Source organism: Trichoderma camerunense (assembly GCF_050948025.1).
Source record: "Trichoderma camerunense strain CBS 138272 chromosome Unknown V8C40scaffold_1, whole genome shotgun sequence".
Lineage (NCBI taxonomy): Eukaryota > Fungi > Ascomycota > Sordariomycetes > Hypocreales > Hypocreaceae > Trichoderma > Trichoderma camerunense.
In genome coordinates this window covers 825746-837950 of record NW_028145369.1, presented here as the reverse complement: position 1 = coordinate 837950, position 12205 = coordinate 825746, and the positions used below count along the sequence as shown (strand labels likewise).

The 12205-nt window shown below is 52.4% G+C and overlaps 3 protein-coding genes across 3 annotated transcripts; 1 reads left to right on the top strand and 2 right to left on the bottom strand.

Moving 5' to 3' along the window:
• Nucleotides 1-376: 376 nt before the first annotated feature.
• On the bottom strand, nucleotides 377-1225 carry V8C40DRAFT_260204 (uncharacterized protein; the record flags this gene model as incomplete). The annotated part of the gene is made up of 1 exon (XM_083219108.1): nucleotides 377-1225. The coding sequence occupies one exon, from the start codon at nucleotides 1223-1225 to the stop codon at nucleotides 377-379; it is 849 nt and encodes a 282-aa protein (XP_083078845.1).
• A 3710-nt stretch (nucleotides 1226-4935) lies between these two features.
• V8C40DRAFT_229361 (pyruvate kinase CDC19) lies at nucleotides 4936-7362 on the top strand. The gene is made up of 2 exons (XM_083212459.1): nucleotides 4936-5671; nucleotides 5898-7362. The coding sequence occupies exons 1-2, from the start codon at nucleotides 5217-5219 to the stop codon at nucleotides 7066-7068; spliced, it is 1626 nt and encodes a 541-aa protein (XP_083078844.1). The 5' UTR covers nucleotides 4936-5216; the 3' UTR covers nucleotides 7069-7362.
• Nucleotides 7363-7409: 47 nt separating this feature from the next.
• V8C40DRAFT_5573 (major facilitator superfamily domain-containing protein) lies at nucleotides 7410-9894 on the bottom strand. The gene is made up of 4 exons (XM_083223127.1): nucleotides 9272-9894; nucleotides 9020-9202; nucleotides 8059-8927; nucleotides 7410-8000 (listed from the first exon to the last, which is right to left on the bottom strand). The coding sequence occupies exons 1-4, from the start codon at nucleotides 9603-9605 to the stop codon at nucleotides 7752-7754; spliced, it is 1635 nt and encodes a 544-aa protein (XP_083078843.1). The 5' UTR covers nucleotides 9606-9894; the 3' UTR covers nucleotides 7410-7751.
• Nucleotides 9895-12205: the final 2311 nt, after the last annotated feature.

The following is a 12205-nucleotide window of genomic DNA, read 5'->3' as shown; positions in this document are numbered from 1 at the left end:
CAGGCTCACCTTCCTCGCAGAAATCCTTGAATGGCGTCAGCAGTTTGGTAACTATCTCTCGGGACTTGGGTGATTTCAATCTCCTTTGACATTGCATAAGCCGCGATAGTTGTTGTCGTACTGACGGAGCCACCTGAAGTAGTTGCAGGACGCTCAGCGAGATGGTAGCGTCCTTCAGATGCTTTCCTATATCGAAGACAGGGACTCCGTATTGTTCGGTAGCCCTGATTTTCTCGAGCTCATGTCGCTGTTTCTTCTCCATTGGGCTCTTTGCGGCCCTCCCATCCTCCGAGTACCTGCCCCCTGTATCCCCTTCTGGGGTCGAGATTCGCTTCTCGGTAATTAATTTTTCCATGTGAGGCATTAGCATTGGTAGCTATTTCTCGAACTGCTCTGCCGAAATTGTCGTGATCGGGTCCTCCACTGAGGTCATCAGTTCCTCGCGAAACTCCGGCGTCTCTGAATCTGTGCCTCTTCTCCCCTCGGTGTCGGTGGAATTCCCTCCCCGTTTACTCCCCAGAGTAACCAATCCAGGGCGGTCATGGCTCTCATTATCATCCGGAGGGATGGAACCAGCCCTCGGAAGCTTGGGGTGTGGCGACGAACGTGGGTTTGCCAGTGGATCAAAGCGTACCTGCTTTGGCTGACGGCGGGTGGCTGCATACGATTCCCCAATCACAAGTTTCTCGTCTTCCCAGCCTTTACAGTCTCGTCTGGCTTCTGTGGTATAGTTCGCCGCTCCTGCCATGGGTGTTGCCTGTCGGCCTGCCCTTGGGATGTACTTATTTTCCACAGGCCGATATCCAGCTGGGGGGCGGCTCGAGGCTCCCCCATCCAGCCATGTCGCTGCTTTCACCGATTGTGTCGCCCCTCCGGAGTTGGTGCCCTGCCTCAGCCGGCTTGCACGCTCGCGCCGAAGCTCCATCCCATTGGTTTCCCATTCTCGTCGTCGTGCCGCAAAGGCTTCTTTGTTGAAATTTTCGCCCAAGGGGCAGCTCCAACCCATGTGGCCCCATTGTCCACACTTGAAACACCACCAAAAATCTGGGTTGCGTTGCTTGTCGTTATCGCCGGGCGCGCCTGAATTACCAAATTCTCGCGCCGGCGCTGTTCCACGATTCTGCGCTGGGGTATAGCTTAAGCGTTCTCGTGAACTTTCCAAGACGTTTATCCGCTTTACGGTCAACGCATTCGATTCTTCCATGTGCTTTACCAGTTCCGCCATGGTGGTTTGTTGTTTAATCAAGACCTAAATCGGGTCTAATTCGCGGGCAGGGCGGTTGGCCTCGTCATTCTGGCCCACCGGCTCCGATGCTGACGATCGACATGCGAACAAGGCAGTCATGACATCCTCCATCGTAAGCGATGGTGCAGCGAACTCTGCCTCCCATTTTCCCACGGCATAGAGCCTGTCGGTGATTCTTTCCTGCAATCGGAGATCTCGGTCTCCATCGGGCAACTGAAGTATAAATCGGGACAACAGCGTTCTCCGAGCGTCGGCTCGCAGTCTATGGTAGAGGTTCTCCATTCGGCGGATGTAGGTCGACAACGGCTCGCCTGATTCCCGGCCAAAAGTATGCACCAGGGCCATCAGCCCGTTCTGTATCGCGGGATCGGGGTCTCGAAATTTTGCCACAAACGCTTGCTCCAGCGCCGGCCATTCTCTCTGCTCGGGGGTCAGCTCCTCATACCACGTCATTGCTTTCCCCTTCAGGCCCGATCGGAACACCTGCCGTAGCACCATGTCGTGATGTTCAGCGTCGACTCGTAAGATGGCGAGGTTAGATTTGCATAGCTCCACGTAATTTCTGGGATCCCCGTCGCTGGGGTGGCCTGCATATCCCAACGCCCCCAACGGCAAACTCTGGAAAAGAGAATTCATCCTGGGACTTGGGCGACGTTCCACCGGCTTAGGCGGGGCTGCGTTTTCCAGTGGGGTGAATACCTTCTCAAAAAAGGTCCCCGGCCGCGACAAAATGCGTTCTGTATCAGACGGCGGATTAGGATTAACCGGCGATAAAGCCCTTGAAGATGGTGTCGGCTCGTCACTGCGATCCCGGTAGTTGGACCAAACCCCTGACATATGTCAAGAAACGAGTCTGCACTTGTAAGAAACGTAGGTGCCTCGCCGGATTTTGGTATCCTACGATAAGAGAGGAAGCTGGTCGTCCTAGGGTCACGATTCCCGCTTAGACACTCTAGCGAGGAAGCAGCCCCCAAAATGCTGGTGTACTATAGTCCGTTGTGCGGCTAAGGAGGCGATGGTGATTAAGGTGAGGTAGGATTTCGCAGTTAATAAGGGAAAGTAGGGGAGTGTACTTATGTGCCACTGGATGATGTTCTTGTCTTACTGATTTTCCCAGCGTCAGTGCGTCGGCTGGAAAGCGGTTTTTTCTCAAAGAGCAACGCGTCTTCCAGTGTTGTTATAGTTAGAGGATCTTTTTGTTTTAGAAGCAAAGTGGCGGGCGGGGTTTTTCGTCTACCCAAGATTTAGAGTTCAGCAGTAGCGAGGTTCAGGCGCGATTCCCTCTGCGTAATTCAGTGTACCTTCTCCAAAGGATAGGCCGATATTTCTCAGTTTAGTAAGCGTAACTTCCCTGTAGTATTAGGCAGGGTTATCGTAACCGGTGGATGTCGTTTTGTCGTAGTGAGGTCGTGTGGCCAATATTGGAATTATATAAGGTTGAAAATTGAAGTTTCTTCGTAGTACTTGGTGAATTGAGCTTCTTTTAAAAAGCCTCGGTTAGATTGTAATTCTCAGCACCGTCCAGTCCCAAAAATCGTCCAAGTAGAAATCCCAGCCTGACCAGAATAAAAATTTCTTCTGGTACTTGGCCTCGTCGCCGGCTCCTCAAAGTCCCTCGAACTGAAGAGGTTTCTTTCCGTGTCTAAATGGGAAAATCTCCGCCCCAGGGGCCTCAATTTAGGTCAATATACATCCGATCTTAGGCCGTCTTTCCCAGCAATCCCCCAGATCTGTAGGCCTGGCAGTGGATTTCCCCTCTTCTTATTATACCATCGGCTCCCCAAGATCCAGCAATCTCTTCGTGTCTCCGGTATGTCTCGCCGTCTGTAATCGCGCGTTTTGCTTCTCCTTTCAAAACGTGAAGACCGCAGCCCTCCTTCCAACCGCAGCCGGACTCGTGTCGCTATCTCGTTTATTCCTTTTCCAGACACCGCAGCGTCTCTCCAGGTGACCAGCGCCGCAGCACCAGCCCTCTTGTCCACGTTCAACCGCAGCTGTACGCGCCTCTTTCCGGTCCGCCAGTCCGCAGAACTAGGCCCCGTTCTCTCTATCGTAGAAAAACAATATCCCTATATCTGCCAAGATAAAGTCAGCAGTAATAGTCCCACTCTCGTCACCATGAAAATGGGGTACAGCAGTCGTAGCATAAAATGGGTTGCTTGTTTTCTCTATCTCCTTCTAGACTAGCGCTCCCTATAATAATAATACTACAGCCATTAGGTACTTAGTAATACACCTCCTTCCTCCCTTCCCCAACAGGCTGGAGAAACAGCTGAGGTGACGGCACCGCCCCAACTCACGTGCTTTGCGCATCCGACGCTGGTATGGCTGGGATTTTCGGAGATCGGCGCCTCATCTTCCGGATCCTCGCCAGACAACCAGAGCTCCCTCGATGAGTCAGCGAATCACAAGCTTCAGCTTAGTCATGCAACGAGCTCAACAACGCTAGAGGCTAATCGGGCCAAGCCAGCATCTGGAACTCTAATCCTAATTAGGATAGAGGGGCAAAAAAAAGGTAAGAACAGGCCCGAAAGCTCAACTTGTATCCCCGATAAGAGTGGACTGAGTGCTAATTGCCCGTATTAGCAAACATCACGAAAAGCCATGGGCATTGCGAGAGCATCGGGTGATTGGGAGGGCAAAAACGGATGAGGCACGAGATTGCGAGGGCACAAAGCTTGACATCTGGCGTGTTGCCCGTTTTGTTCACCCGACATCATAGGCCACGAGCTGGGAAGGATGCTTGATTCTCCGAGCCTCGCGCTTCGTCCAACACGTTAACTCTCACTATGATCCGGCGCTAGAGAGACGGCGTGCGGCGTGGGGGAAAAGACTCGACCAAACAAGTAGCACCGAATTCATTTTTTTTTGTTGAGACGAGCCGAAACACGGAGCATTTCCCAATCCCCTTGTTGTATGCGAGTTTTGTGGCAGCAAGGGGCAGTGCTTATACAATTAGCCACGCTGAAGAGGAATCCTCAGCGATAGGCATGGAGTGTACCCGGGGGGCGGCACCGGCGGGAGTGGCAGCTGCAAATGCCTCACAACAAGCGCAATACAGAGCACGGCGAGGCAGAGTGAGAGTTTTGAGGTCAGATGGAACAAGTCCCCGGCGTAATCATACATGGATATCAATGTATAATGGCCGGTGCTGAACTTACGGAGTACGGAGTATCATATTATGATATCCTAGACCAAATCCAAAAAAAGCCAATGAACAAAAAAAAAAAAACCAAAAAAAATGTTCCGCACTCTTCTTCTGCACTCCGCCCCGCCGTCCGTTTACGGCGTGCTGGATTATTACTTACATACTGAGGTTGGTTTCTTTTACTGTTCAATTAGCATGCGCCAGAGATAACGGTGAGACTAGCGGCCGGTCCCTTTTTGCAGTGCCCCTCTATTAGTGCCCCTCACCTGTACCCTGGCAACTAACTGGGTTGCTGGGCTTGCTGCTTGCTTCGAGGAGGGGCAAGTTGAGTTGAGTTGGAGATGACCTGGGCTTTTATTAGCACCGAAAACAGCGCTCGCCTCTCGATACGCCTTGAACTGGCCAATCCTAAGCCTTGGTTGGCTCACAGATCCCCTTGCCGCATTACTGTGATACTTTGCGGTTACAGGAGAAAAAAAAACCAACCACTGACGGCTGCCGGCTTTCCCACCCCCTCCACACCACATAGTTTTGAGGTAGCATCACCTAATCGACTGCTCTGCCGTTGCTTAGGCGTGGTTTTTTTTTCTCTCTCCATCCCTCGTTGAATCTCTCTCTCTCTCTTATCCTTATTTATTTCCCTCTCCATCCTCGTCTGCTTCCTCCCTCAAATCATCTTCTGCGCAATCTTTGACATTCCGTCTCATCGTCATCTCTTTCTCACGGGAGCCTGACGAATATATTTGACTCGTGAGCATAACCACTTCTCCCTCTCCCGACCGGCTTGACTTCTAGTGCTCGACGCCGAACCCCTTCTTAACCATGTCCCAGATCCCCAAGCCCTCTCGCACCGTCAGCATCATGGCGACCACGGCCCAGGAGCACCTGGAAATCGGTGGCCGCATCAATTGGCTGGCCTCCCTCAACACAGCCTTCACCCCTGCCCGCAACTTTCGCCGCACTGCCATCATCTGCACCATCGGCCCCAAGACCAACTCGGTCGAGGCCCTCAACAAGCTTCGTGATGCTGGCCTGAACGTGGCCCGTATGAACTTCTCCCACGGCAGCTACGAGTACCACCAGTCTGTCATTGACAATGTGCGCGCTGCCGTTGACGTCCACCCTGGACGACCCGTCGCCATTGCCCTCGACACCAAGGGCCCCGAGATCCGTACCGGCAACACCACCGGCGATCAGGACATTCCCATCACCGTCGGTACCGTCATGAACATCACCACCGATGAGAAATACATCACTGCTTGTGATACCCAGAACATGTAAGAATTTCTTTGTTTGTCTAAGGAGGGGGAGGGGCAGGGAGGGGCACAGCACACACCCTCCCCGCCCTCTTTGTGGTGGTAATGTCATGCATGAGGATGCCAACGGGCGGGACTGCTTGGGTCCTAATTGATGCCCTATGCTATTCATGACTAAAGAAATTACCACCCACCATTGTCCTCTCCCATAAGCTGATGGTTGGGCGAAATGCTGACGACGTCACAGGTATGTCGACTACAAGAACATCACCAAGGTGATCCAGCCTGGTCGTGTCATCTACGTCGACGACGGTGTCCTTGCCTTTGATGTGCTGAGCATCAAGGACGACAAGACCGTCGAGGTCCGCGCCCGAAACAATGGATTCATTTCCTCCCGAAAGGGTGTCAACTTGCCCAACACCGACGTCGACCTGCCCGCTCTCTCTGAGAAGGACAAGGCCGACCTTCGGTTTGGTGTCAAGAACGGTGTCGACATGGTCTTTGCCTCATTTATCCGCCGTGCTCAGGATATCAAGGATATCCGTGACGTCCTGGGACCTGAGGGCAAGCAGATCCAGATCATTGCCAAGATCGAGAACCGACAGGGTCTGAACAACTTTGCCGAGATTCTCGAGGAGACCGACGGTGTCATGGTTGCCCGTGGTGACCTGGGTATTGAGATTCCCGCCGCCGAGGTGTTTGCTGCCCAGAAGAAGATGATTGCCATGTGCAACATTGCTGGCAAGCCCGTCATCTGTGCTACCCAGATGCTTGAGTCCATGATCAAGAACCCTCGTCCTACTCGTGCTGAGATTAGCGATGTTGGCAACGCCGTCACTGATGGTGCTGACTGCGTCATGCTTTCTGGTGAGACCGCCAAGGGTAACTACCCCGCCGAGTCCGTCCGTGAGATGCACGAGGCCAGTCTCAAGGCTGAGAACACCATCCCTTACGTCTCCCACTTCGAGGAGCTGTGCACCCTGGTCAAGCGCCCCGTCTCCCCCGTCGAGTCCTGCGCCATGGCTGCCGTCCGTGCCTCCCTCGACCTTGGAGCTGGTGGTATCATTGTTCTCTCCACCTCTGGAGACTCAGCCCGCCTGCTGTCCAAGTACCGCCCTATCTGCCCCATCTTCATGGTGACCCGAAACCCCACCACTTCTCGATTCAGCCACCTGTACCGTGGTGTCTATCCTTTCCTGTACCCCGAGCAGAAGCCCGACTTTGAGACTGTCAACTGGCAGGAGGATGTCGACAAGCGCATCAAGTGGGCCGTCACCCACGCCATCGAGCTCGGCACCCTGACTGCCGGCGACACCGTCGTCGTTGTCCAGGGCTGGAAGGGCGGCATGGGCAACACCAACACCCTGCGCATTGTCCGCGCTGACCCAGACCACCTGGGCATTGGACAGATGGCTTAGACGACACGGGATTTGGAATAAAAGGGGAAAACATTTGCTGGATTTGGGAAGAATGGGAATGAATTTTTTTTTGTTTTAAAGAAAGAAAAGAGGAAAAACGAAGTGCTTTGAATGGCTATGATGGTTATAAACGCAACAACGCCCGAGGTATGAAGCTAGCTAGTTTTTGAGGCGGTTGCATGCAGGTCACCTATCAATTAATGACAAAAAACAAAACTTTACGTCTTAACGAATGAAAAAGAGCATTACCTCTTAGAGGCTCCCAAGATTTGGCAACATGTCAGTGAAAGTGGCACCATGTCCTACACACGAGTTGAGATATCTGCGTGGTGTTTTGTAACAGGCGTTGATCATTTATTCTGGCCATTATGGCCATTTTATCAGGTTCCCTATTGGGTATATCACACCCAAGATAAACCCCCATTCTCTTTCCGATTAGCCTCCCCTATTCTTTTGTAGATCATGTAATTGAATGTGGCCTTTGGTCTCGATCTCGAGTAGGTTTGTCCCATTCCCGGTGATTAAAAATATCCTATGCAACCGAACCCATTCGACTTTTTTATGCTAACGTATAAAAGGTAGTTGTGTGATGGTTTGGCGTGGTTATCTTGATAAAGTGGTGTCTAAAATCGTGTCGTTTGGAGCAAGTCTAGAAAGTAGGAAGGGAAAAAGGATTTGCTCTCTCATAAATTCTTGATATCAAATCTCTTGCGCAGTGTCTCGCCGTGCTTGACAAATAACCACGCGATGGGTGATAGCGCGAGGCCAATGAAACCGAGGATGCTGTTTCCCCAGCCCATTCCGAGACGGTTGTACATGGGCAGGCCGGCGAGGGGGAGGACGGATCCTGCGATGGAGCGGATGACTGCGTTTGCGGCGAGAGCGGAGGCGGCGTAAATTGTGAAGGTATCGACGAGATACATTTGCAGAGACTAGAGGCGGTGATGCTTAGCTGGATGTTTTCTATTGGTGAGAGAAAGGGGGGCTTACCATGTAGACGATGAGATCGCCAACGCCAATCACGACGGTACCAATGATGGGTGCGATCCAGTGGACCTGGTACTCGGCGGTCCACCCGTAGATGAAGAAGCCCACGGGAAGCGTGAGGGCGCCGACCATCAGGGGCGAGAGGCGGTACTCGGGCTTCATGCCTTCGGGCGCCCTGCCCTCTGCCTCTGCCGCCACCGCCTCTTCCGCGGCCTTCTTTTTGATGGTCCTGTCGCTGGTGAGGGAGAAGAAGGCGACGCCGATCATGCTGCCGATGCCGATTCCCAAGAAAGTGAGGCCTGCGAAGCTTGTCTTGAAGTGGTAGATTTCCATGAAGAGGGGGGTTAAGCTGGTGAAAAGTAGGTAGAGATATGCGTAGACCACGCCAACGTAGATACCGCAGATGATGCTGATGGGAGACAATACTAGCAATTTGAATGGCCGTAGGATGCCGCGCTTGAGATACGCAGCACTTGACAGTCCGGGATCAAGCTTGGACCGTAAGAGGGGGTTGCCCGTCTCTTTTCTCAGCCTTCTGGCCTTGCGGTCGAGTAGTACGGAAGCATAAGTCTCGCTGGCAAGGACGGCGTAGAGAAAGGCCAGGGTGCCCGCGAGAATCGCCATGATCCAAAAGACCCAGCGCCATCCGAGGCCCGTAGTGATGAACCCGCCGACAACAGGGCCAACGACCGGGCCTAACAGGGGCCCGATAGCGAAGCCTGCCATGGCGGCGCCGCGCTTCTCCTGGGTAATCATGTCGGTGATGGTGCCGCCGCCGTTGGTGATGGGACAAGAGCCGAAGATGCCACTGAAGAAACGAAAAACGATGAGGGCGTTCATTGACGGGGCCTTTGCACAGGCGATGACGAAGACTTGGCGGGCGTTAGTTGTGTCGTCCATAGAATATGAGATAGCAAGGGCTGTATATGATATATGAGATGAATTGGCTAGGCTGAAATCTTACCAATGAAGCCAACGTTTGTGGTGTTGTAAACGATTTGTCGGCCATACAGCTCAGACAATGGTGCAAAGAGCATAGGACCAGCAGCAAAGCCCAGGACGTATACGGAAACGCAAAAGGCTGCTAGTTCCTGGCTTGTGGTATGGAATTCCACCATGAGATCGGGGACACCAGGAGCGAACATGGCTAGGCATGACGAGTCAGTCATGAAGAATTAAAAAGACACCGAAAAGGACGAAATAAAGATGCTCATACATGATGCTAAGGGCGTGATGAAAGAAAGAGAGCTGACGAGAACGCTATTGAGAACTTTGCGCCAGGCGGGCCAGTTGTAGGGATTTTGAAGGTCGTCATCGCCATCCCACCACACCAGATTTTCATCGTCGTTGGAATCTGCATCTTGAACAACATAGATCTGTTTCTCAGTGTCGGTGGTAGGATCGGCTACGTCGTTGGAGTCGCGAGGGTCTCTAGAGATGCTATTAGAGTTTCGTTCGAGGCCGTGCTTCTCGTCAACGGGTGGATGTAGCGCTATTCCGTGTTCTGAAGACTGGGATTGAGCGTCTGTGGAGGTACTGGAGGAGGCCATTGTGGCCGTTTGCTGCGCTTTTCGCCGAGTTAGCCAGGCATGGTCATGTTTGGTGATGTTTTATTGTTCAAGTTGGCGTAGTTGTGCTGGTTGACACAGTTGAGGAACACAGTAGGCACGAGTAAGCTGAACACATGTTTTCGTCTTCTTGTCTTCTTTTTTCTTTTTTCTCCCCTTCTATTTTTTTGGTGGCGGAGATTTTTAATTTGCTTTGGTTTCAATTTTCAAAGGGGAGGCCAGGCAAGTTAATTGGGTGTTTGAAACAACATTGATCGGGCATAAGCGTGCGGGCTCGGTATTATGGCACGATGGCTGAACTTCTCACCTCGAACGCTAAACCTAATAGGCGGCACCAGCTCTTAGTTATTCAAGAGAAACGAGTCGTCTTAGCCGCGGCTTTAGGCCAGTGCCAGGGCTATAGGATTGTTTGTTTAGCTTTGCATCTCCTTGGTACTCGTCGGGGCTCATGCGAAGAAGCTCATGTGAAGACGGTGTGAAGATACAATTGGAGCGTCATAATTGGCGAGAGAGACCAGAGAGAAGGGAGAGAAGGGATGAGAGGATGAAAGAGGAAAGCCTCAAGAGGGGGGAAAGATGGACTCGAAATGCGGCATAACGAAGATGGCCTTGCCAGCAAGGAATTGGGACAGCCCAGGGTGAGGGTCGTGCGATGTACCGCAGCAACTAGCGGAGCGCAGCACAAGAATACGGGCCATGGATCTCGACCAGGGCCAGACAAGCCAGAGTAAGGTAGCATCGATGGCCTTGGTCCAAACTAGCAGCTCATGCTCCGCCATGCACATGTATGAGTACCTGTATCGAGTTTCCAAAGCCGTCCGAGGCGAATATGCGTTTCTCCCGGCGGGGGCCAAAAACCAGCATATCGAACAGTGTGCAATAAGCATATCCAGCGGTCGAGTCTGACAGTTGCCCCCCAATCATTGCCAGATCGCGACAAGGGCCTCTCCCCCACACCCCCCCCCCCCGAATGATTCTCCTCTCGGCCCTGGAGTCGCTGGAGGTATGGAGAAATGGAGAAGGGGAGCAGATGTGGTGGCGGCGCCGGCCTTTCGCCCCGATCCTGAGTCGGCCGCTACTGTCAGCGCCGGTTTGTGTCTCTGCTTTCGGCACACCTGCAGCTGCAACGGCCAACTTGAGCGGATCAGCAGCAGCAGGTAGGCCGAAGCGTTTGATGTTATGCGGACGTATCTTAGAGAATAAAGCAGGGCAGAGGAACTTGGACTCGTACGACCAGTCACGTACGACCGTGTGCTGCTGACATTGATGACAGTACAGAATAATGTCAGGTAACTTCCAGTTGAAGTGACTGCTGGAATTAGGGGGTTGTACTGCTGTCTCAGCACGTGCATTTAGTGCCCTGAACCCTTGGACTTGTTCTCGAAGCGGGCGTTGTAATGCTTGCTGGTACCAGCTGCGTTCTCGTTCCGTCCCTGGTAGCCCGCTCGAGTATTCGGTACTTTTAGGCCGCCAAGACACGACTCCGGCGGGGCATGCAGAGCCGTTGCATGGGGAGCCTTCTAGCACAAGTCGTCCGCCATAGCTTCTGCAGGCAAAAGTTCCCTGTACTTGGACCCAGGAAATTGAGTTGTTGCGGTCAGGTACTCGGTACAGGCACGGCCGTACGACCTGTACCCAGTACCTTACATTGGATGGGATACTTTTACGTGAGCTGAACCATCTTGTTGTGCAAAAAGGCGGGAGACCAGACGTTATCGTAGCATCAAAGGAACCGTTTCTAAGCCCGAAGGAATTGCGCCTTCATCTATTCGTATGTACAACTCGTACCGTATGCACATCATCCTTTATCTGCTGTTGATCTTGGCTACATGTGACCACTTAGAGCAGCTTCGCAACATCTCACCCAATCAGCGGCAGATGTTTTCCGACGTGTGCATATAACCGGCTGTCGCTTCAGGCCCCCGGATTTTCCGCCATCAACCACGTTTGCCTTCGGAGGATTATACGCATTTGCTGTTAGGTGGGAATAATAAACTACACAAGTACCAGCTTCCACACCCTTTTGCTCAAGCTTTCTGCACCTCCTCCGTGACGTTGATGCCATCCATGGTATTCGCTCATGCTAGATGAGCCTGTCTCTGTCTTCAAGTTGCAATTTGGCGCAGCTTAACTGTAATCAGCCTCCCACAAATGCTCTCCGAGACATGCCACGACTTGTCTCACCGAATGACCGTAATTGGCAATGCCGAAACGGCTGGTGCTACATCTCTCATTCCATAGATTGTCTTTGATTAATCACAAATTCCAGTTTTCGGCGTGGTTTGCGAGCGAATCGAGCGGTAGTCCTTTCAGATAAGGGCCCTGTGAAAGAGGTGCGCTGCGTCAAGATGTCTCACAAACGCATTTCGTGTCAATGGTTCACCACGTTGGCCTCGCCCTCACTAACTGACATGACTCGGCTTGCTGTCGATCACATGCTAATTGCTAATGGTGTTGGTCCCGTGCTGAGACACTGAGCTGTCAACCTGTCTGTACTATTTTTGGGCCCTGGGGTTACAAGTCAAAATACACCTCTGATTTCTACATGGAATGATTCAAACACAATATACTCCGCACATATG